The following is a 23,964-nucleotide window of genomic DNA, read 5'->3' on the forward strand; positions in this document are numbered from 1 at the left end:
TGACGAGACAGCCTACAGGAAGGAGATGAGGGCCCTGGCGGAGTGGTACCAGGAAAATAACCTCTCCCTCAACGCCAACAAAATTAAGGAGCTTGACGGGACTGCATTGGAGAAAGTGGAAAGCTTCAAGTTCCTCGGAGTACACATCACTGACAATCTGAAATGGTCCACCCACACAGACAGTGTGAAAAACACCAGAAGAAAGATGCCCAGTGTCCCTGCTCATCTGTGTGAATGTGCCTTAGGCATGCTGCAAGGAAGCATGAGGACTGCAGATGTGGCCAGGGCAATAAATAGCAATGTCCATACTGTGAGACGCCTAAGACAGCGCTACAGGGAGACAGGACGGACAGCTGATCATCCTCGCAGTGGCAGACCACGTGTAACAACACCTGCACAGGATCAGTATATCCGAACATCACACCTGTGGGACAGGTACAGGATGGCAACAACAACTGCCCAAGTTACACCAGGAACACACAATCCCTCCATCAGTGCTCATACTGTCCGCAATAGGCTAAGAGAGGCTGGACTGAGGGCTTGTAGGCCTGTTGTAAGGCAGGTCCTCACCAGACATCACCGGCAACAACGTCGCCTATGGGCAGAAACCCACCGTCGCTGGACCAGACAGGACTGGCAAAAAGTGCTCTTGACTGCGAGTCATGGTTTTGTCTCACCAGGGGTGATTGTCGGATTCACGTTTATCGTCGAAGGAATGAGCGTTACACCGAGGCCTGTACTCTGGAGCGGGATCGATTTGGAGGTGGAGGGTCCGTCATGGTCTGGGGCGGTGTGTCACAGCATCCTCGGACTGAGCTTGTTGTCATTGCAGGCAATCTCAACGCTTTGCATTACAGGGAAGACATCCTCCTCCCTCATGTGGTACCCTTCCTGCAGGCTCATCCTGACATGACCCTCCAGCATGACAATGCCACCAGCCATACTGCTCGTTCTGTGCGTGATTTCCTTCAAGACAGGAATGTCGGTGAAGTGCAAAGAGCCCGGACCGCAATGAGCCCGGATCTCAATCCCATAGAGCACGTCTGGGACCTATTGGATCGGAGGGTGAGGGCTTGGGCCATTCCCCCCAGAAAAGTCTGGGAACTTGCAGGTGCCTTGGTGGAAGAGTGGGGTAACATCTCACAGCAAGAACTGGCAAATCTGGTGTAGTCCATGAGGAGGAGATGCACTGCAGTACTTAATGCAGCTGGTGTTCACACCAGATACTGACTGTTACTTTTGACTTTGACCCCGCCCCTTTGTTCAGGGACACATTATTAAATTCCTGTTAGTCACATGCCTGTGGAACTTGTTCAGTTAATGTCTTAGTTGTTGAATCTTATGTTCATACAAATATGTACACATGTTAAGTTTGTTGAAAATAAACGCAGTTGACAGTGAGAGGACTTTTTTTTTCCTGAGTTAATATACAGTATTCTATTCTACTGTATTTAGTCAATGCCACTCCAACGTTGCCTGTCCTAATATTTATATATTTCTTAATGACATTATTTTACTTTTAGATTTGTGTATTGTTGTGAATTGTTAGACACTACTGCACTGTTGGAGCTAGGAACATAAGCATTTCACTACACCCGCAATAACATCTGCTAAATATGTGTATGTGACCAATAAAATTGGATTTGATTTGATTAATTCTGTCTATTTTGAGGAAGTGTATACTGGCTACGTCGTCTCAAAGTGGACAAATGGTTTTCTTGCCGCTTTTTGCTCATTTTTCAAGCAAAGGTCTCTCAAGGGAGTATGCAAGCACACTCGTTTGGTTCCCTCTAGCCGACTTCGACTAGCTGCCAGCCGAACTGAAGCATGCTGACAGTCTTGCTGATACACAAACAGTTCAGGCTGCCTTTTTGAATCTGTTTTTTTTTTTTGTCATTGTCGCTGGGGTCTCAGAGCAATGTTGAGTAAGCTTAAGTCATGTATCATTATGGGTGAGCAGGTTTACTCCTTCAGTGTGAGGGGTGAGCCGAAACCTTGTATCGTAACTTTTTGTATTGTGTTTCAAGCTATTTAGTGAATTGTTCTATTTATTGTAGCTCTATAGTCCTTTTATAATGTTTGTCTATCTGTTTTTCTGTTGGAAGGTAGTTGTATTGTTATCTACCACGACATAGGCAAGATTTCCCTTAGTATCCACGACAATGATTTATAATCACAACACTTAGTACAATGTTATCAATCATGTTATCAATAATGATCAATTATTACATTTTCAGATCAATGTAGAAGCAGTTATCAGGTGGGCTATGATAACTCTCTGAGGATCACCTATGCCAACGGAATGGACACCCACTACCAGACTGAGCCCCACATCCTGGCGGGCACTGCCAACCCCACAGTGGCACGGCGCAACATGAGTTTGCCAGGGGAGAGTGGGCAGAATCTGGTTGAGTGGCGCTTCCGCAAGGAGCAGGCCAGGGGAAAAGTCATCGTTTTTGGGCGCAAATTAAGGGTGTGTTTCACTGTTTTATTCATAAAAGTTTCACTTACTAGCAAGACAAACTGTGACACTCGACTCCCTGGCTGCATTCAGATTTGGTCACTGCTAAATTCCTTAATTTGAACCGCAGTGGCTGTACAGGAACATGCTATACATGACATCGGAGCTCTGACTCTGTTGCTTCACAGCGCTGTATGGGTTTTGACTGACAGCCCTTCTGAACCTGAGCAGGACGCGCAACAAGAAGTTGCCCCCATCCCTCCCGCTAATTTGGGCAACTTTTGCTAACGTTTTGTTGTCTGAGTGAGGGAAATGCTGTAAATTCAGAGGACTCTACACATTTTGAAAGATGAGACTTTAAGGATTATAATAAGTACCGCTTTGTCGTCATACAGTCGAGCTAAACACCTGTCCAAATGTGCACTCAACATTTCCATATCATAAAGCTCATGTCATAAACAGTGTTGACGTTCATGATCACTATGTTTGTTGTACAGTTACTGGATGACATGGATGAGGCTGTTTGTCTATTGTGAAGAAAATCTGCAGCGACACACGTGCCTGAAGGCACTCCTTTCTATGCTCACCAAAATTATGATGCGTTTCCCTGAATTGCAAGCTTAACACTTCAATATCGTATTTTATAACTCAAATGATGCCCAACTTTACTTAGATTGCGATGAATAATGGACCCTTTTTGGATTGCGAAAACAGCAACAGTAATTGTGTGAAGGCGTGGATGCAGGGTTTTGTTCCAAACAAAACTACAAGTGTACTTGCTCTAGTTCCTTAACGGCACAGCTAGGAGTGCTCAAAGAGCACCTTATAGTTAAATACATCTTTTGCACAATAAAATCAACAGTGTAATGTTTGGATTCAGTCTTGTGTCAGCTTTGGTCGAATAATTTTCAGATAATCGCCGAACTGTTCCCTTTCAATTGTTACAAAGGTTATGAATTTCTTCTGTAAGACAAATTCGAATCGTCACCTATCCATATAAGCCAATCCTAATCCATTTTGTCCCCATTAAATTTAAGGAGGGAGGAGAGTGGGATTTAAGACTTGCTGAGCAAATGCCAGAGTTTAATGAAGCCTTTGAAGAAGCTGTTAATCTCCTCACACTGAATGCCAAAAATCTCCTCACACTAAATGCCACTTTAACAAGCATCCAAACAGAACTATAAGTGCCCTCTCTGTGACTGACTTAAAAGCTTCATTGTCTGTTTGTTTTTGTTTTGTCTGGGCTTTGATCCAATACACATATTACCAACTAACAGGTGAACGGCCGGAACATTCTGTCGGTTGATTACGACCGTACGCTGAGGACGGAGAAGATATATGACGACCACAGGAAGTTCCTGCTTAAGATTATCTATGACGCCACTGGCCACCCTGTGCTGTGGGTGCCCAGCAGTAAGATGCTGCCCGTGAACGTCAGCCTGAGCAGCAATGGGCAGATCAATGCCCTCCAGAGGGGGCCGACCACGGAGCGATTGGAGTATGACAGTCAGGGACGCCTCGTGTCCAGAGTGTTTGCTGACGGGAAGAGGTGGAGTTACACCTATCTGGACAAGGTGAGGGTTGAAGCGACTCTATAGAATGCTTTGGTTTCTCCACTGGTCGATCAATGCACAAACAAAAATTTAGTACTTTTGATGGTAAAAGTAATTGTATATTGAAATCGAGGCCACACACACACACCTTGCTGAAGCAGAACTTTTAAATCTCACACACACACACAGTCACACATAATGTACCTTCCCACATTAGAGCTGCTCATTATGTTAACTTCTCGCAGAACTTAAAATAAGTGAGATAACTTACTGCCGGACTGATTTCCAAGGACTTTTCCTCATGCAAAACCATGCAGAGATTTCCTCGCCCTCCTTGAGCTCTTCGCGTGACTGGGATAGGCCGTGTCAACAGAGAAATATGGGGCACACTGAAAGGGTGGCAGCCCACTGAAAGCAATTCTAGCATCCAAAGTGCATATTAATTAACTGTTAATTCTGCAAAAATGTTATGAGACAGAAATAAACGTGAGAATGTCTGACGCAATTGTTTAGGCTATTTAGTGAGCTGGTGGTGTATATATAATTATTTGTATTCATAAAACATAGCTTTTGTGGACCGTGTAAAAATGAATATTTAAAGAAGTGTAAATAATTTTGTTCTCCCTTCCCTCATCTTTCCTCTAGTCGATGGTGCTCCTGCTCCACAGCCAGCGTCAGTACATCTTCGACTTTGACTCTCAGGATCGGCTATCTGCAGTCACCATGCCCAGTGTGGCACGCTACACCATGCAGACGGTCCGCTCGGTGGGCTACTACCGCAACCTCTTTCACCCACCGGACAGCAATGCCTCTGTCGCTGTGGACTACAGCGAGGACGGCCTCCTCCAGCGAGTGGCGCACTTAGGCACGGGACGCCAGGTCCTCTACAAGTATCGGCGACAGAACAAGCTAGCCGAAGTCCTGTATGACATCACGCGGGTCAGCTTCACCTATGACGAGATGGCGGGCGTGCTAAAGACGGTCAACCTGCAGAACGAGGGTTTTATATGTTCGATCCGCTATCGTCAAGTGGGCCCCTTGGTGGACCGGCAGATCTTCCGCTTCAGCGAGGACGGCATGGTCAACGCCCGCTTCGACTACACCTATGACAGCAGCCTGCGCATTACCAGCGTGCAGGGTGTCATCAATGAGACCCCACTGCCCATCGACCTCTACCAGTTCGACGACATATCCGGCAAAGTCGAGCAGTTCGGCAAGTTCGGTGTAATCTACTATGACATCAACCAGATCATCTCCACGGCCGTTATGACCTACACCAAGCACTTTGACGCCCATGGCCGGATCAAGGAGATTCAGTACGAGATCTTCCGATCCCTCATGTACTGGATCACTTTCCAGTACGACGACGCGGGGCGATGTACAAAGAGGGAGATCAAGATCGGACCGTTTGCCAACACCACCAAGTACAGCTACGAGTATGATGTGGATGGCCAGCTCCAGACAGTCTACCTCAATGACAAGGTCATGTGGCGCTACACCTATGACCTGAATGGCAACCTCCACCTACTGAACCCAGGTAACGGTGCCCGCCTGCTCCCCCTGCGCTACGACCTCCGCGACCGCATCACCCGCCTGGGAGATGTACAGTACCGCATGGACGAGGATGGCTTCCTCCGCCAGCGAGGTTCTGAGATCTTTGAGTACAACTCCAAAGGCCTCCTGGCGCGCGTCTATAGCAAGAGCAACAGCTGGATCATCCAGTACCGCTACGACGGCCTGGGCCGAAGGGTGTCCACCAAGGCCAGCCTGGGTCAGCACCTGCAATACTTCTATGCAGACCTGAGCTACCCCAGCAGAATCACCCACGTCTACAATCACTCCAGCTCTGAGATCACCTCAATGTACTATGACCTGCAGGGCCACCTGTTTGCCCAGGAGATCAGCAGCGGAGAGGAGTACTACATCGCCTGTGACAACACCGGAACCCCTCTTGCCGTATTCACCAGCAACGGCCTCCTGATCAAGCAGGTCCAGTACACGGCGTATGGGGAGATCTACTTTGACTCCAACCCGGACTTTCAACTGGTGCTGGGGTTCCACGGGGGGCTCTATGATCCGCTGACCAAATTGTTGCATTTTGGTGAGAGGGACTATGACATTATGCCCGGCAGGTGGACTGTGCCTGACATCAGCACGTGGAAACGAGTGGGGAAAGAGCCAGGTCCTTTTAATCTCTATATGTTCAGAAACAACAACCCCATCAGCAAAGTACATGAAGTGAGAGAATATGTGGCAGGTAGGATATTTATTCACTTTTATTTTACTTCGTCATATTTAATGTGCACGTAGTGTATACATGTTATTCAAATGTGCTATTCAAAAGATGAAATGTTTATACGTGCTTTGTTCATGCATGTATAACCAGCTTAATAATGTTAACTAAGACACAAAATACTTATATTATAAAACATTTTTCATATTTGTTTACGACATAACCATGCCATTAAATATTTATTATGACTCTGCCCTTATTTGTCCGATGTAGATGTGAATAGCTGGCTAGTAACCTTTGGCTTCCATCTACACAACACCATTCCTGGCTTCCCAGTCCCAAAGTTTGACCTGACCCACCCCTCCTATGAACTGAAGAAGAGCCAGCTTTGGGACGATCTACCGGTTGGTTTCATATCTGACATGATTTCAAAATCTCAGTTATTGTCATGCTATTTGCGGTCCATATATTAGGTAAATGTATAGTAAACAGGGTGATCTAGAAGACCATAGTTGTTTGCTGGCTGAATATCAAGCACTCCCGGGTGAAAATAAGCATGCTCTACAGTTTTCTATTAAAATTTATATTTTGTTCAGTAGCCCCATCTTTTTAATTGGAATGCTATTTAGCCCATAGCATCCCATTTAATTGGACAGCTTTTGCATAGGAACAAGTACAAATTACATTTATTCTTTGATTATAGTTTTTCACAATTGTTAACACACGTTTGCTGAAACTACATCTCAGGTACACAAAACAGTTAGCCAATTTCCCTAGACCCCACGGACATCTTGCAAAACGAAACGCCGCAATCAAAATCATGTACCCCCTTCTCGTAATGAAACTGCATACAAATGAGACATACAAACAAATAAAAGGTATCTAACTGAGTGACAACCCAGATCACACTAATGTGTCATATTCAATACTGTATATTGTTTGTGTATACTCAAACAAGAAAGTCACACAAATGCAAACATTTTTGTTTTAGATTTCAACATGACTCAATACATTTTAAACAGCATACCATAAGCACGCATACAGTAGAAATGCAAACGTACATTAAATATACACTACCAGTCAAATAACCTCTGCTAAATATGTGTATGTGACCAATAAAGCTACAGTATACATAGCTACAGTATACATAACTCCCTGGCATATGGACTCACCTTGTGCTGTGCTCACTTGAAGAGGAAGGTGGCACGACGGTCCTTCATGAGCAAATGTTGTCATCAAAGTCTGGCATTCTCTGGATTTATGGTGCTTTCAAAACAACTTGAGGCCGGATTTACAACTCCGAGTTGGATGACCGTTCAAAAGTATTTTACCAGTTGGACCTCGTTTATTCCTGACATCCCAATTGTCTTGAACTCACTGAAGTCAAGTTTTCGCAGTTCCGAGTTAACAGTTGTTTTGAGTGCGGCACAAATAATGCTTCGTTGACAGCATGGCCAATGTTGAATGTTTATCATTTTAAACTTGGAAAAGGAGCCTCTTAATTCCACATTTATGACCACACGGCCACTGTCAAGGATTCCTTCCAAACCACTCGTTGAATTTGAGATTTCTAACTTGTTGTGTAATATTTATGGCCGATGTGCACCGATATGTTTTATCTATAATTTATCTTCATTTCTCTTCATGTGACGTAGTGTCCCCATGAGTGACATAACACAGAGCCAATCACGGCTCAACGCTCCGTATTTTCTGCTGGCTTGCCCCACCACCACAGAAAGCACTGAGCTAGGCTGAAACACATGTATTTTGGACCTGCCTTACTCAAGAAACAAAAAAGAGCTCATGTTTGTATAAGGCCTTATTAACTCAATGATATATATTGTTTTATACATTGTTTGCAAACTGATATGTGATACGTATTAATGCCAGAATAACATGCAGAACAGGCGAGCCCCAAGATGGGGGCTATGGTTGATGAGCTCACTCTGGTTTTCAATAATTTGCTGTTGGATTTCCCACAGTCTTATGGCATTATTTACAACTTCCATTTGCACAATGGCAGGCTCCTGTTCGTCTGTAAAGAGACGCGTTCTACCGTCTTTCAGTCCTACAAAAACAAAATAGCACATAGCACAGTAAGCACTACAGTAAAACAGTATACCAGATAAACATGTTACAAAGTAGTATCGCTCCAAATTTCATGCATTGGGAAAGTATTCAGACCTTTGAACTTTTTCCACATTTTGTTATGTTACAGCCTTATGCTGAAATTGATTACATAAAAACACATCTCATCAGTCTACACAAAATACCCCATAAGGACAAAGCGCAAATGTATGTATCTATAAATGTATAAAAGAAACAGAAATACCTTGTTTACATATGTATTCAGACCCTTTGCTCTGACACTCAAAATTGAGCTCAGGCATCCTGTTTCCATCCTTGAGATGTTTCTACAACTTGATTGGAGTCCATCTGTGGTAAATTCAATTGATTGGTCATGATTTGGAAAGGCACACACCTGACAATATACAGTCCCACAGTTGACAGTGCATGTCAGAGCAAAAATCAAGTCACAGTGGAAGGAATTGTCCATAGAGCTCAGAGACAGGATTGTGATCTGAGGAAGGGTACCAAAACATTTATGCAGCATTGAAGGTCCAACAAGAACACAGTGGACTCTGTCATTCTTAAATGGAAGAATTTTGGAACCACCAAGACTCTTCCTAGAGCTGGCCGCACGGCCAAACTGAGCAATCGGGGGAGAAGGGCCTATGTCAGGAAGGTGACCAAGAACCCAATGGCCACTTTGACAGAACTCCAGAGTTCCTCTGTGGAGAAGGGAGAACCTTCCAGTAGTACAACCGTCTCTGCAGCACTCCACCATTCAAGCCTTTACGGTAGAGTGGCCAGACGAAAGCCACTTCTCAGTAAAAGGCACAAGACACTTGGAGTTTGCCAAAAGGGACCTAAAGGACTCTGGCCATGAGAATCAAGATACTCTGGTCTGATGAAACCAATATTGAACTCTTTGGCCTGAATGGAAAGCGTCACATCTGGAGGAAACCTGGCACCATCCCTACGGTGAAGCATGGTGGAGGCAGCATCATGCTGTAGGGATGTTTTTCAGAGGCAGGGACTGGGAGACTAGTCACAATTGAGGGAAAGATGAACGGAGCAAAGTACAGAGAGAACCTTGATGAAAACCTGCCCCAGAGGTCTCAGGACCACAGACTGCGGCGAAGGTTCACCTTCTAATAGGACAACGACCCTAAGCACACAGCCAAGACAACGCAGGAGTGGCTTCGTGACAAGTCTCTGAATGTTCTTGAGTGGCCCAGCCAGAGCGCAGGCTTGAGCCCAATCAAACATCTCTGGAGAGCCTAGAATTAGCTGTGCAGCGATGCTTCCCATCCAACCTGACAGAGCTTTGGAGGATCTGCAGAGAAGAATGGGAGAAAAATCTCCCAAATACAGATCTGCCAAGATTGTAGCGTCATACCCAAGATTACTCGAGGCTGTGAAAGGTGCATCAACAGAGTACTGAGTAAAGGGTCTGAATACTTATGTAAATGTGACATTTCAGTTTTTTTATTTTAATACATTTCTAAACAAAAAACAGTTTTTGCTTTGTCATTATGGGGTATTGTGTGTAGATATATGAGGGGTAAAAATTACTTAATACATTTTAGAATAAGGCTGTAACGTAACTCAAATTTGGAAAAAGTCAAAGGGTCTGGATCCTTTCCGAATGCACTGTACAGTAATACTTGAAACGTTTCTTTGGTTTCCCCTTACGGTATGTATTTGAATCTACAGACTTTACTGTGCTTTATGTTGTACTACAGTCAAGTAGTAAAAGTAGTAGCTATTTCCAGTGTCTGCAGTACGTACCTACAGTATTCTCATTTTGGAACGTCTGAATGATGGATGCTACTGTGAAGCGGCTCAGATTGGGCTGCACTCTCTGCCCAGCCTCTTTCAAGGCCAAACCATGGTTGACCACGTGGTCCACCACAGTCGCCCGAATTTAATCAGATATGAACTCTCCTTGTTCTTGGTCTTCCTCCACCTCTACCTCCACTTAAACCTCTACCACCACCTCCAACTCCATCTCTACCTCTCTCTGCCAAGTTTGCTTCCATTGTTCTCCAAACACAGGAGTTCTCACATGTCGCCTTTTTATCCATACCAAAGGTCTGATTGCAAAGGGAACATTTACGCAAATAGTGTTTGCACATGTGAAAGTGATCAATTGGTAATTGAGCTTAGCTTGTTGAACAGTGTTGCTTTCAATTTGCACACAATAGGATTTAGTTGTGAAGGTTGTGCAAAGGTAGAGAATTGTGTGTTGTCACAAATGTTTCTTATATTATTGCAATCTGAGTATAACGCAAAGCATGTGCCAGTAGCATTGCAGATTTGTTGCATGGTTCTTCTAAATCAGTTACAGGTTTGGGGTCATCCTGCCTCATGGGCCAGTGTGTAAACAATTGGGGAAAAGTAGCAAATAACAAATCTTCACATTTGTATTTGCTGTATCCAATTAATAACTTCTGCTATCCAAGACAGTGTGATAGTTGTCCTTCCATTACACATTCGTAATACAAATTTAAAAGCAATGCACACAGACATTTAAAAGCGCTACATATGTGACATTTCCACTTGTCATTGTTAACACAAAAGTGATTCTTGTTTATTCAATGCTTACTACACTGTCATGAATTGCAAGGTAATCTTGATATACAAAACCATCCCCACTGGCATTTTACCTTGTTTTAGTTTTATCCCACTGCCTGGTAAAACAATTATCTTGCAGGCACATGTAAAGTCTTTGAAGCCTGCTTCTGCTCCTGAATGGACTGCAGTGTGAAGTTCTGCTCAGATGTTAACGTTACACTGCACTCTCTTTACAGTCCATCTCTGGGGTCCAGCAGGAAGTTACTAGACAAGCGCATGCCCTCCTGTCATTTGAGCGGCTGCCGGAGGTCCATGCGGGCCGAGGCCGTCGAGGTGAGAAGCCCTGGTTCTGGTTTTCAGCCGCCCAGTCCCCTATCGGGAGGGCTGTCATGTTCGCCATCTACAAGGGCACTGCCCACACTCACACGCTCAATGTGGCCAACGAGGACTGCATCAAGGTGGCCACAGTCCTCAACAATGCCTTCTACCTGGAAAACCTGCACTTCACCGTGGATGGCCGTGACACTCACTACTTCGTCAAGCCGGGCCTGCCTGACGGTGATCTTGCTGCGCTGCGCCTCACCAGCGGCCATAAGACCCTGGAGAATGGCGTCAACGTCAGCGTGTCCCAGTCCACCACGGTCATGGACAGCCGGACGCGTCGCTTCGCAGACGTGGAGTTGGGTCGTGGGCCTCTAGCGCTGCACGTGCGCTATGGCTCCACGGTGGATGAGGAAAAGGCCCGCGTGCTTGAGTTGGCCCGCCAGAGGGCGTTAGTGAGTGCGTGGGCCAACGAACAGCAGAGGGTGAGCGACGGCGAGGAGGGCGTCCGTCCATGGACGGAGGGAGAGAAGAGGCAGCTTCTGAGCAGTGGGAAAGTGCAGGGGTACGACGGGTATTACGTACTTTCCATCGAGCTATACCCGGAGTTAGCGGACAGTGCGAAAAACATTCAGTTCCTACGGCAAAGTGAAATAGGGAAAAGGTAACAAACTGCTGTGCACTCGCTGCCAAAAAGACGTTGAACGGCCTGCTTCAATAGAGGAGTGGTGATGGTAGGAACGAAAGCAACAATAGTGGCATGGCCAAAGAGTACTATGGCTATGTCCGAGTAAGTGTGTGTTTTTGAAAAATCATATGGGATCGAAAGCAATGCTGTGCAATGCTGTTTAACAGGGGACTACTACAGAGTAAATGTACAACTACGCCAAGCCTTATATGGGCAGTGACAAAATGTACCTCTGTAGCACAATCTCTGATTGGACTATGAGCTCTCAACCAGGAGCCAGGAGAAATATAGGTGTTTTGGGCAAAAGTTCAATATTATTATTATTATTTTAATTTTTTGTTTTTACAAAATGTTGTCTGCTTAAAATTAAAAGAAAGTATTTAAAGGTGAAATTAAATGTTTACATACAGTGCACATATCTGGAAATGTTTTACTCTTAATTAGGCAATGTCCATTACCAGATGTTTGTCTTAAAGTTACTGTCCAGTACAAATCTCACTTTTAAAATGCAAATTCTGTTAACTCATACCCAAATAATGTTATTGACTCGTCCTATATTAGTATTTGTGGCCAAAGCATAAATTGGAGAAAAAACACTTAAAAACCCTACCTCAAACTTGTATCTCAAACAGACCGTTTACAAAATGCTTACTATTTCCTCATAGAGTATGGTGTCAGCGGTCTAGAGGAGAATGAGCTACTCACATGAATGTTTTTAATGACTTGTATATGCCCACACCATTTTGTTGCAGTATGCCCACACCATTCCAACACAGAAACTGCTTTTTAATATATTGTAAGTAATTATAGGTCATATTTCATAAAAATCTGGATAAAAAATAAATACATATTATTCAAGCTTTATTTAACAAGGCAAGTCAGTTAATAACACATTCTTATTTACAATGATAGCCTACTGGAAACAATTTACATTTTCTTTAAATCAATGACCTTTCATTTTGCGGTTCCTCTCACTCATGACCATCACACCTACAGTACATGCCGGAATTGAGAAGCAGTGCTTTTGATAAACTCATGCCTATTCCCCTTTGGTTTACTTTTTTTTTTAAAGACATCGTAACAACGTACATGTTTTAATACACAAAATATTTGTTTTGCGAATCAGACTTTGTCTTGGTTTTGTGATCAGGGCAAAAGGTATGAGGTAAGTACAAGACTGGATCAGATACGAGTCTCGTCTGAGCACAGTAACACCGTGTTTAGTCAATTCTGCAAGAATTGTATTGTTTTGTATTCAGTAGTTAGGTTTCCATCCAATTGGCAACAGATTTTCATGCAAATATTCAAAAATCTGCATAAAGAAAATTTGCATTTTCTCACCAGTGGTGTTTTTCCACCAAGATGACTTGTTGAGGATAAAAATCTGTGCGCGATGACCTAGTGCACATAATGTACTTTTTCGCTTAAGTTTTCATGTACCAAATAAAAAATCTGTTGTTCAATGTGTTTCCATCGCATTTTGTCACAAACTGTTGCGTTAAATAGCAAATCTCTGGTCTTGGCAAGTAGTAGGCCCTGTAAGGTAGTTTAGTCTACATGATGAGATTATTTTGGGTTAAGAGCAAGAATATCTTTATTTGTCAAATGGCAGTCAAGCATCGATCATCATGTCACCAGAATAAGACCTTCGACATCTATTGGAAAGGAGCGTCAAGCTCATAACGTGCACTTTCACGACCCTGTGAAGTTCATCATCATTTATTTCATCTGTAGCCTAATAAACTGCATGGTTTCCCAAGTCGTAATGGAAGGACCACACACCACACACACATTGTTTGACTCCAAGTTTACTTCATTGTGACTGTTATTGTATCAATATTTGTGCGTATTTCCACTGCCACTTCTCACGTAATTAATTTTGACGACAAATGTCAAACCAACAATTTTCTCTTGGGATTCATTAAATTGTACCGAAACTTCCTGTTTCCATCACAGCTGTCGTGATCCTTTTTATACAGTATGACTTCACTTAAAAACTGTGGATGGAAATGTTGTTTATGGACCTCTACAGGATCGGTCCCCCCCCCCCCCCCCCCCACATTAGCTAACGTAGGCTAATGTGATTAGCATGAGGTTGTAAGTAACAAGAACATTTCCAAGGACATAGACATATCTGATAAGGGCAGAAAGCTTAAATACTTGTTAATCTAACTGCACTGTCCAATTTACAGTAGCTATTACAGTGAAATAATACTATGCTATTGTTTGAGGAAAGTGCACAGTTATGAAATTGAACATGTATTAATAAACTAATTAGGCACATTTGGGCAGACTTGATACAACATTTTGACCAGAAATGCAATGGTTCATTGATTGTCTAAAACTTTGCACATAGACTGCTTCCATCTAGTGGCCAAAATCTAAATAGTGCCTAGATTCCTAAGTCATATATTGGGCTTTCTCTTGCATTTCAAAGATGACAACTTTTCTTTTTTTAAACACGTTTTTTTCTTTGTATTATCTTTTACCGGATCTATTGTGTTATATTCTCCTAAATTAATTTCACATTTCCACAAACTACAAAGTGTTTCCTTTCAAATGGTATCAAGAATATGCATACACTTGCTTCAGGTCCTGAGCTACCGGTAGTTAGATTGTGGTATGTGATTTTAAGCCAATATTTTAAAAAAGGGTCCGATCCTTAGAAATTGATTAACTGGCCATTTGAATGTTAGTCTCATAACAAGTAATTTATGTTGTTTGTACATTGCAAATAAAATGTAAAGCATGTATTATATTCATCACTGATGTTACAAAGGAAAGGTTGATATTCCATTATAAAAACTGCAAGATTTTGTAGAATAAAAGTATAAAATATCCTGTCCAGAAACAGTGTATTTTTTTTGTAAAAACTGAATACGTGTAAAGATGGTTAGAGTATCACTATATAAATATTGTCTCCTCTAAGTCTAATGTTGATCACGCATGATGCCACGTGACTTAGCCTCTGTCCAATAAATATTTAATTAACACAAAAAAAATCAGAAATGCATATCACCTAAACAAGTTTGTCCAATTATAGAACCGTTACTTGTTCTTAGCAGCTATTATCATAACGTGTTTTCAAACATTTTTGTACATTTTATCAAGTCAGCCATTTTCATTTGTCATTTGGTTTTAAAATCTTTTGCCTTTTTCTTAAAAATACCTGGTAAATCCTTGGAAGGTGGTTGGGTAAAGCAAGAGAATATCAAACGTTCTTTAATGAATGTGTTTACAAAGCGTTCAACAAGACCTTCATTTCCCGTATGTTGCCCTAAAATGATTATGAAGACATTCCATCTGGGGAGCCAAGAAGGCCACATACTGCTCCTCATTGAAGTCAGCTGTTTGTAACACGTTTTCCTTGAATTGTGACTGAACCAAGTGTAACACACCAGGATTTTAGACAGATACCCCAAACACCGATGCCTTTATCAACTTCATAATCCCAGGGCTCTGCCCAATTATTAGAGTGTTGATCAAAGCCTTAAGAGTTGTATTTGATGACACAGCAAAAACTCTAAACACATTTTAGGCTCAAGTATAGGCCTACTCACATAATCATAGGCACAACCCTTTGAATAATTCTTACAGTGATACTCCATTTCTCCTAAATGTACAGGTTATATGCAGTACCCAGCCTAATTTTAAAGAAGCATATGTATACTCAATACAATGTATTTGGACAGTGAAGCTAAAATGGCTCAATACTCTTTTTGGATTTGAGATCAAATGTTTCATATAAGGTGACAGTACAGAAATGTTTATTTTATTTGAGTACATGTATCACCGTTTGTAAATGAAAGAATTGGATGTATCTAGTCCCCCATTTGAAGACGTCATACATGTTTGGACAAATTCACTTTTAGTGTATTAAAGTAGTCAAAAGCTTACTATTCGGTCCCATATTCCTAGCATGCACTCAAGCGTGTCACTAAAAAAACGTTGGATGCATTTGCAGTTTTTGGTTGTGTTTTGCCCAACAGAAACGGCATGGTAGCTTTTCTGTCCAAATACATATGGCGTTAAGTCTATTTCTGATCCATGCTATGTGAATAATTAGATTTAAAGGAAATGAAGGAGCACATTTCATATGAACTCTCATCACTTAATCAATGTCCATACAATTCTATGACGCTCTCTAGTGGTATAGTGTGTGCCATAGATGAGCATTAAGTGAATAAGATGTTAAGGCTAAATTCCTGGATTTTCATCAGCTGGTCAGTACAGTACCTACTGCTATACAATATGCAGCCAGTAATTGTGTTGAATTTGTATTGCACAAAATGTCTTGCTTTCCTAGCTCTGTTGTTTTGATATTGCAGAATCTTAAGGAGACCATTTTCAGCTCCAGAGAAGACTGCATAATTCCATGACTTGCTATTTTAGGAGCAGCTTCAAACATCACTGCAGCATCAGATGAATGCATAGGCTATTAGTGTCCAGAGATGTTGTCAAACCACCACAGCAAAGGGCATGCTCACCAAGTAAATATAGCTCAACATAAGCACTGCACTGTGACCACAACTGGCACCTTCAAAGCAAACACTGCGACGTGGCCTACTTCAAAGAACAGCAGAGAAGCGATGGTATGACTTTGCAAGTACGTCAAAGTCCAACAGGGATCATGCAATAAGCACATGCTCAGAGGAATGTGAAAGAGGTTCAATTGATGTGGCTCCTATTCATATTATGCGACCCAAAGGTGGGTAGTGGGTACACTGGCAATCAAAATCCCAGTGCCTGAAATACTACTGCAATCGCATCGCGTGGCATGGGTCTATACAAACACACACATCACACCTTATTTACTTAAATGAGGGACATTGGTTTACTGGTATGTGTTGCCATAGGCAATGCATGAGCGTTCCCGTACAGAGATGTCTATTTAGATGTTTTAGCCTGTAGCCACTAACCTACTGTACTGTAATAAAGATGGCATGTCGGGTACAAGATGGCATGTCGGGTACAAGATGGCCTGTCTGCCACTTCGAGACATTTTCAAAGATATAGTGAGCGAAATCTGTTGGCAAATCCCTCAAAAAACACAAGACTGGTTTAGACCAGAGTGGATTGATGGCCGTAGAATCTGACCTGTGGCATTTTTGCTGTCCTGTCCCGACACATTCATCAGAATGGCTTGATCAGCCAAACATTTACTGTTCCTTCGTCACTAAGTGCCTCCCCAACCTGGAGACTTTGGGCTTATAGGGCTTAAAACAGTCATATATTCCCTTGAAAAGTCTTCCAACAAAAGGCAGTGATTGGAGCTTTTAAAGTTTGACCACTAGAATGGTCAGTTACTGTCTTTTATCCTTCATATTTAGTCTAGACTGAGCACAAGCAATAGGCTGCCAGTTGTTGTCTCTGCTCTGCTGGCTGTATTGATTCAGGACATGGAGACCACATGTATTTAAAGGCCAGCATTGCCATTAACTGATCAATTAAGTATCGGAGAGAAAACAAACCAACACAACTGGCCTTTATGACTGTCTGGCCTTTGCAAAAGCTTGGCGATCAATCAAGACTGTCTAGATCACTGCTTCAAGCATCAAGCATGTCCTCCATTTTGCTCATCTCGGTGTATACCAGCTAAGACAAGAACAAAGGATTAGGGCTGTGGCTGCTTTAGTGACTGCTCTAGCTCTCTCTGCATCACCAGTGCGGCTTGGTACCGTGTCGCCAACCAGCATTGACGTCATCAGACCCTGGCTTTCGGGGCTTTAGCCCCAAATTATCTTGTCTCAGCCCGAGGCTGCATTTCAAACACTTAAAAGACACACCCTATCCCCTCAGCCCTCAAATTAAGTGGACACTTCTGATGACATCTGGCAAGTTTACACTTGCAGGGCAAGGGGCAAGGGAGGAAGGAAATTAATTTTAAATTGACCGCCCTTAACTGGAAATTCGTCACTAGTTCGTCGATTGTGTTTTCAGCCACCGGTAGCTTGTGGTTGATTTATATCCGCTACAATCAATTATGATTGCAAGTCTACTTATACTACCATTCAAACGTTTGGAGTCACTTAGAAATGTCCTTGTTTTTGAAAGAAAAGCACTTTTTTTGTCCATTAAAATAACATAAAATGTATCAGAAATACAATGTAGACATAGTTAATGTTGGAAATGACTATTGTAGCAGGAAACGGATGATTTTTTTAATGGAATATCTACATAGGCGTACAGAGGTCCATTATCAGCAACCATCACTCCTGTGTTCCAATGGTACGTTGTGTTAACTAATCCAAGTTTATAATTTTAAAAGGCTAAATGATCATTAGAAAACCATTTTGCAATTATGTTAGCACAGCTGAAAACTGTGGTTCTGATTAAAGAAGCAATAAATCTGGCCTTTAGACTAGTTGTGTATCTGGACATCAGCATTTGTTTTGTTCGATTACAGGCTCAAAATGACCAGAAACAAAGAACTTCTTCTGAAACTCGTCAGTCTATTCTTGTTCTGAGAAATGAAGGCTATTCCACGCGAGAACTTGACCAGAAACTGAAGATCTCATACAATGCTGTGTACTACTCCCTTCACAGAACAGCGCAATCTTGCTCTAACCAGAATGGAAAGAGGAGTGGGAGGCACCGGTGCACAACTGACCAGGAGGACAAGTACATTAGAGTGTCTAGTTTGAGAAACAGACGCCTCATCAGTCCTCAACTGGAAGCTTCATTAAATTGTACCCACAAAACATCAGTCTCAATGTCAACAAAAAAGAGGCGACTCCAGGATGCTGGCCTTCTAGGCAGCCGCAGGGACACCTCTAACTGGACAAATATTTTTTTCTTTAAAGAGCAAAGTATTTACTTCAGACACCCGACAAGGCCCACATCCCCATCATTTGCATCAGAAAGAGACTGAGATATCGGGTACTTAGGTCGGGCAACAGGACATTAAAAACTGTTTTACAGAGTCGTGGCTGAACAATGACATGGATAAAATACCACTGGTGGGGTTTACGCTGCACCGGCAAGTCGAGGGGTGGCGGTCTATGTATATTTGTAAACAACAGCTGGTGCACACAATCTAATATTAAGGAAGTCTAAAGGTTTTGCTCGCCTGAGGTAGAGTATCTCATGATAAACTGTAGACCCCACAATTTACCAAGAGTTTTCATCTATATGTTTCGCAGCTGTCAATTTACCAACACAAACCGATGCTGAGACTTAGTCCGCACTCAATGAGTTGTATAAGGCCATAAGCAAAAAGGAAAACGCTCATCCAGAGGCGATGGTCCTAGTGGCCGGGGACTTTAATGCAGGGAACCTCATTTCTACTGTCATGTTAAATGTGCAACCAGAGGGGGGGGGGGGGGGGGGACCAACTTTATTCCACACACAGAGATGCGTACAAAGCTCTCTCTCCCTCCATTTGGCAAATCTGACCATAATTCTATCCTCCTGACTCGTGCTAACAAACAAAAACCAAAGCAGGAAGCACCAGTGACTTGGTCAATAAAGAAGTGGTCAGATGGAGCAGATGCTAAGCTACAGGTTTTGCTAGCACAGACTGGAATATGTTCCGGGATTCTTCCGATGGCATTGAGGAGTACACCACATCAGTCACTGGCTTCATCAATAAGTGCATCGATGACGTCGTCCCCACATACGTACAGTTGAAGTCAGAAGTTTTCATACTCATTTAAACTCAGTTTTTCACAATTCCTGACATTTTACCCTAATCAAAATTCCCTGTTTCAGGTCCGTTAGGATCACCACTTTATTTTAAGAATGTGAAATGTAGAGAGAATTATTTATTTCAGCTTCACATTCCCAGTGGGTCAGAAGTTTACATACACTCAATGAGTATTTGGTAGCATTACCTTTAAATTGTTTAACTTGGGTCAAACATTTCGGGTAGCCTTCCACAAGCTTCCCACAATAAGTTGGGTGCATTTTGGCCCATTCTTCCTGACAGAGCTGGTGTAACTGAGTTAGGTTTGTAGTCCTCCTTGCTCGCACACACATTTTCATGGCCTGCACCTAAATTTTCTATAGGATTGAGGTCAGGACTTTGTGATGGCCATTACAATATCTTGACTTTGTTAACCTTAACCCATTTTGCCACAACTTTGGAAGTATGCTTGGGGTCATTGTCCATTTGGAAGACCCATTTGAGACCAAGTTTGAACTTTCTGACTGATGTCTTGAGATATATCAATATGGCTTCAATATATCCACGTAATTTTTCATCCTCATGATGCCATCTATTTTGTGAAGTGCACCAATCCCTCCTGCAGCAAAGCACCCTCACAACATGATGCTGCCACCCCCATGCTTCACGGTTGGGATGGAGTTCTTCGACTTGCAAGCCTCCCCATATTTCCTCCGAAAATAATGATGGTCATTATGGCCAAACAGTTCTATTTTTGTTTCATCAGGCCAGAGGACATTTCTCCAAAAAGTACGAGCTTTGTTCCCATGTGCAGTTGCAAACCGTAGTCTGGATTTTTTATGGCGATTTTGGAGCAGTGTCTTCTTCCTTGCTGAGCGGCCTTTCAGGTTATGTCAATATAGGAATAATTTTACTCTGCGTGTAGATACTTTTGTACCTTTTTCCTCCAGCATCTTCACAGGGTCCTTTGCTGTTGTTCTGGGATTGATTTGCACTTTTCGCACCAAAGTATGTTCATCTCTAGGAGACAGAACGCGTCTCCTTCCTGAGCGGTATGACGGCTGCACGGTCCCATGGTGTTTATACTTGCGTACTATTGTTTGTACAGATGAACGTGGTACCTTCAGGCGTTTGAAAATTTCTCCCAAGGATGAACCAGACTTGTGGAGATCTACAATGTTTTTTCTGATGTCTTGGCAGATTTCTTTTGATTTTTCTCATGATGTCAAGCAACGAGGCACTGAGTTTGAAGGTAGGCCTTGAAATCCATCTACAGGTACACCTCCAATTGACTCAAATTATGTAAATTAGCCTACCTGAAGTCTTGACATAATTTTCTGGAATTTCCCAATCTGTTTAAAGGCACAGTTAACTTAGTGTATGTAAACTTCTGACCCACTGGAATTGTGATACAGTGAATTATAAGTGAAATAATGTCTGTAAACAATTGCTTGTGTCATGCACAAGGTAGATGTCCGAACCGACTTGATAAAACTATAGTTGTTAACAAGACGTTTGTGGAGTGGTTGAAAAACAAGTTTTAATGACTCCAACCTAAGTGTATGTAAACTTCCGACTTCAATTGCACATACCCCAACCAGAAGCAATGGATTACAGGCAGCATCTGCACTGAAATAAAGGCTAGAGCTGCCGCTTTCAAGGAGCGGAACTCTAACCTGGACGCTTATTGGAAATCCCGCTATGCCCTCAGATGAACCATCAAACAGGTAAAAGCGTCAATACAGGACTAGAATTGAATTGTACTACACCGGCTCGGGCGCTCGTCGGATGTGGCAGGACTTGCAAACTATTACAGACTACAAAGGGAAGCACAGCCGCTAGCTGCCCAGTGACATGAGCCTACCAGACGAGCTATATTACTTCTATGTTTGCTTTGAGGCAAGCAACACTGAAGCAAGCATGAGAACATCCGCTTTTCAGGGCGACTGTGTGATCATGCTCTCCCCTGCTGAAGTGAGTAAGATCTTTAAGCAGGTCAACATTCACAAGGTCACAGGGCCAGACGGATTACCAGGATGTGTACTCCAAGCATGCGCTGACCAACTGGCAAGTGTCTTCACTGACATTTTCAACCTGTCCCTGAATGAGTCTGTAATACCAAAATGTTTCAAGCAGACGACCATAGTCCCTGTGCCCAAGAACACTATGGTAACCTGCCTACATGACTACCAACCTCTGTTGCACTCCGCACTGCCGCTTCCCACCTGGACAAAAGGAACACCTAGGTGAGAATGCTATTCATTGACTACAGATCAGCGTTCAACAACATAGTGCCCTCAAAGCTCATCATTAAGCTAAGGACCATGGGACTAAACGCCTCTTTTACGCTGCTGCTGCTCTCTGGTTATTATCTATGCATCGTCACTTTATCTCTACCTACATGTACATATTACTTAAATTACCTCGACTAAGCTGTGCCCTCATACATTGACTCTGCACCGGTACCCCCTGTATATAGCCTCGCTACTGTTATTTTACTGCTGCTCTTTAATTATTATATCTATTTTTTACTTAACACTTATTTTTCTTAAAACTGCATTGTTGGTTAAGGGCTTGTAAGTAAACATGTCACTGGAAGGTCTACTACACCTGTTGTATTCAGCGCATGTGACAAATACAATTTGATTTGGTAATCCTCTCAAGCCAGAAGAAGTAGATCTTACTAAACATTACCTCTCAAAGAAAGATCCCTCTTCTGACATGTCCTGTGTGTATAATCTTAGACCGTGATAGGTTTCCATCACTGAAGGTAATCATGCAGGCCACACTGACCATCTCAGTTAGCAGCTGTGAGCGATATTTGAGTGCGTTAACACGTCTACAAACCTGGCCTAGGAGCCCAATGACCCAAGATGGAATGCATCATGATATACATACTAAGATACTAACACGCTTGGGAAAGAGTCAAGTCATAGACAGGTTTTCAGCTACAGTTTAATTTTGTTTCATTTCACATCTTTATGGATGGACTAACATCCTAGTGCTATGTAACATAACTTGCAAACATTGGTAATATTTAGTAGGAGAAAGGATTGTATGCTGGTATGGTCATGTGTGTAAAATTGTAAAAGTGTTACACCCCCTATTTTTGGGGGGTGTGTAATTAAATAGGTCAAATTATTGTCCTGTAGCTAATTGACCTTGGAATCTGTGATTTCTTACCACAAATATTATAAAAGCATGATTTTCAAGCGCATTTGGTGCCTGCGTGTGTCCATATCTGCAAAAGTTATCTGGCCCCACCCCACTTGACAGTTATAGGACAAGCCTGCTAGTGACGAACATTCTGGCTCACTGGCTCATTCGGCTCAGCTCACCAAAATGAACCGTCTCTTTTGGCTCCCAAACGGCTCTTTAAGAAAATATATGCTTTGTATTGTTTTAAGTCAAACAGTTTGCAATGGTTTGACTATGATTGTTGTTAAAACAATTCTAATTAAATGATTAAATGAAATCATACACTACCTTAACCATAATGTATTTAAACAATGATTAGTTTATGAAAAAGAATGCTATTAAACATTTGCATTTAAAGTATAACTTTTTAAAGTATATAAACAAAGTGCATATAAATCTGACCATTCAAAACGAATACAATCTGAACAGCATAATAGAATATTCCACCATATCAAAGAAAAATAAATAACAATGTGCAAAACTGCAGCATCTCACTTAAAACATTACACTGGTCCCTCTTTTCTCTCCCTTTATTGGCATTTTATAACCAGCAGCACACAGCAATGCTGAACATATTTTGCTTTTATGAGAGCTTTGCATTCAGAAATGCAAGCTGCCTCACTTTCGAGGGGCTGATGCGGTTTCTTCTCTCAGTAATTATTTGTCCCGTTTTCTCAGAAGAAACGGATGTGGCCACTATGCACAGTCTCCCTGTCATGACTTTAGTAAGCCGTGGGTAGACAGAGGCCTTGTTCTTCCACCAGCTCAGAGGATCTGCAGATGTCCTCCAAATAGGATCAGACCTCCATTATGGCATCTGCTGAGTGATTCCTTCGTGCTGCATCCCCAGTTGCTCTCTCGTCAAACAGCATCCATTCATTCTTTGAATTAGGTAAAACTATTCATTTAAATCTTTTGATTATTCATATCTTTATTTTTAGATTTTTTTATAAATAGATTTATTTGGCTCTTCTGATATGCGAGCCGGCTCTCAACATTCACCTACATGGGCTGGCTCTGAGAGCCGACTCGTTCGCGAACGACCCATCACGAATAGCCTACTGCTAATGTGAGTTTACGCAATTCCAACATAATCCAAAGGTGGCAGTCTAAAATCACAATCCTGCTAAATTGCACATGACTAGAACATTATTTCATGCAAAACATTAATTTGTGGTCTACGCTGCCACCCTTTGGATTGTTTTGGAACTGCACAGTGCCCACAGCATGACTTGCTCACGTTAG

The 23,964-nt window shown here is 42.4% G+C and overlaps 1 protein-coding gene across 8 annotated transcripts in view; it reads left to right on the forward strand.

The window, feature by feature from the left end:
- LOC110505123 (teneurin-3-like) overlaps positions 1–13,361 on the forward strand; it is a 260,767-nt gene extending 247,406 nt beyond the window's left edge. For all 8 annotated transcript variants that reach the window (XM_090219766.1, XM_021584110.3, XM_021584111.3 and 5 more), the window contains 5 exons: positions 2,238–2,473; positions 3,739–4,035; positions 4,660–6,271; positions 6,521–6,651; positions 11,125–13,361. In XM_090219766.1, the coding sequence (XP_090075892.1) occupies positions 2,238–2,473; positions 3,739–4,035; positions 4,660–6,271; positions 6,521–6,651; positions 11,125–11,877 (3,029 nt within the window). In that variant the 3' untranslated portion in view covers positions 11,878–13,361. The remainder of the gene's footprint in view (positions 1–2,237; positions 2,474–3,738; positions 4,036–4,659; positions 6,272–6,520; positions 6,652–11,124) is intronic.
- Positions 13,362–23,964: the final 10,603 nt, after the last annotated feature.

The sequence above is a fragment of the Oncorhynchus mykiss genome, chromosome 25, assembly GCF_057628025.1.
Source record: "Oncorhynchus mykiss isolate SJ-2025 chromosome 25, ASM5762802v1, whole genome shotgun sequence".
In the NCBI taxonomy this organism is placed as follows: domain Eukaryota; kingdom Metazoa; phylum Chordata; class Actinopteri; order Salmoniformes; family Salmonidae; genus Oncorhynchus; species Oncorhynchus mykiss.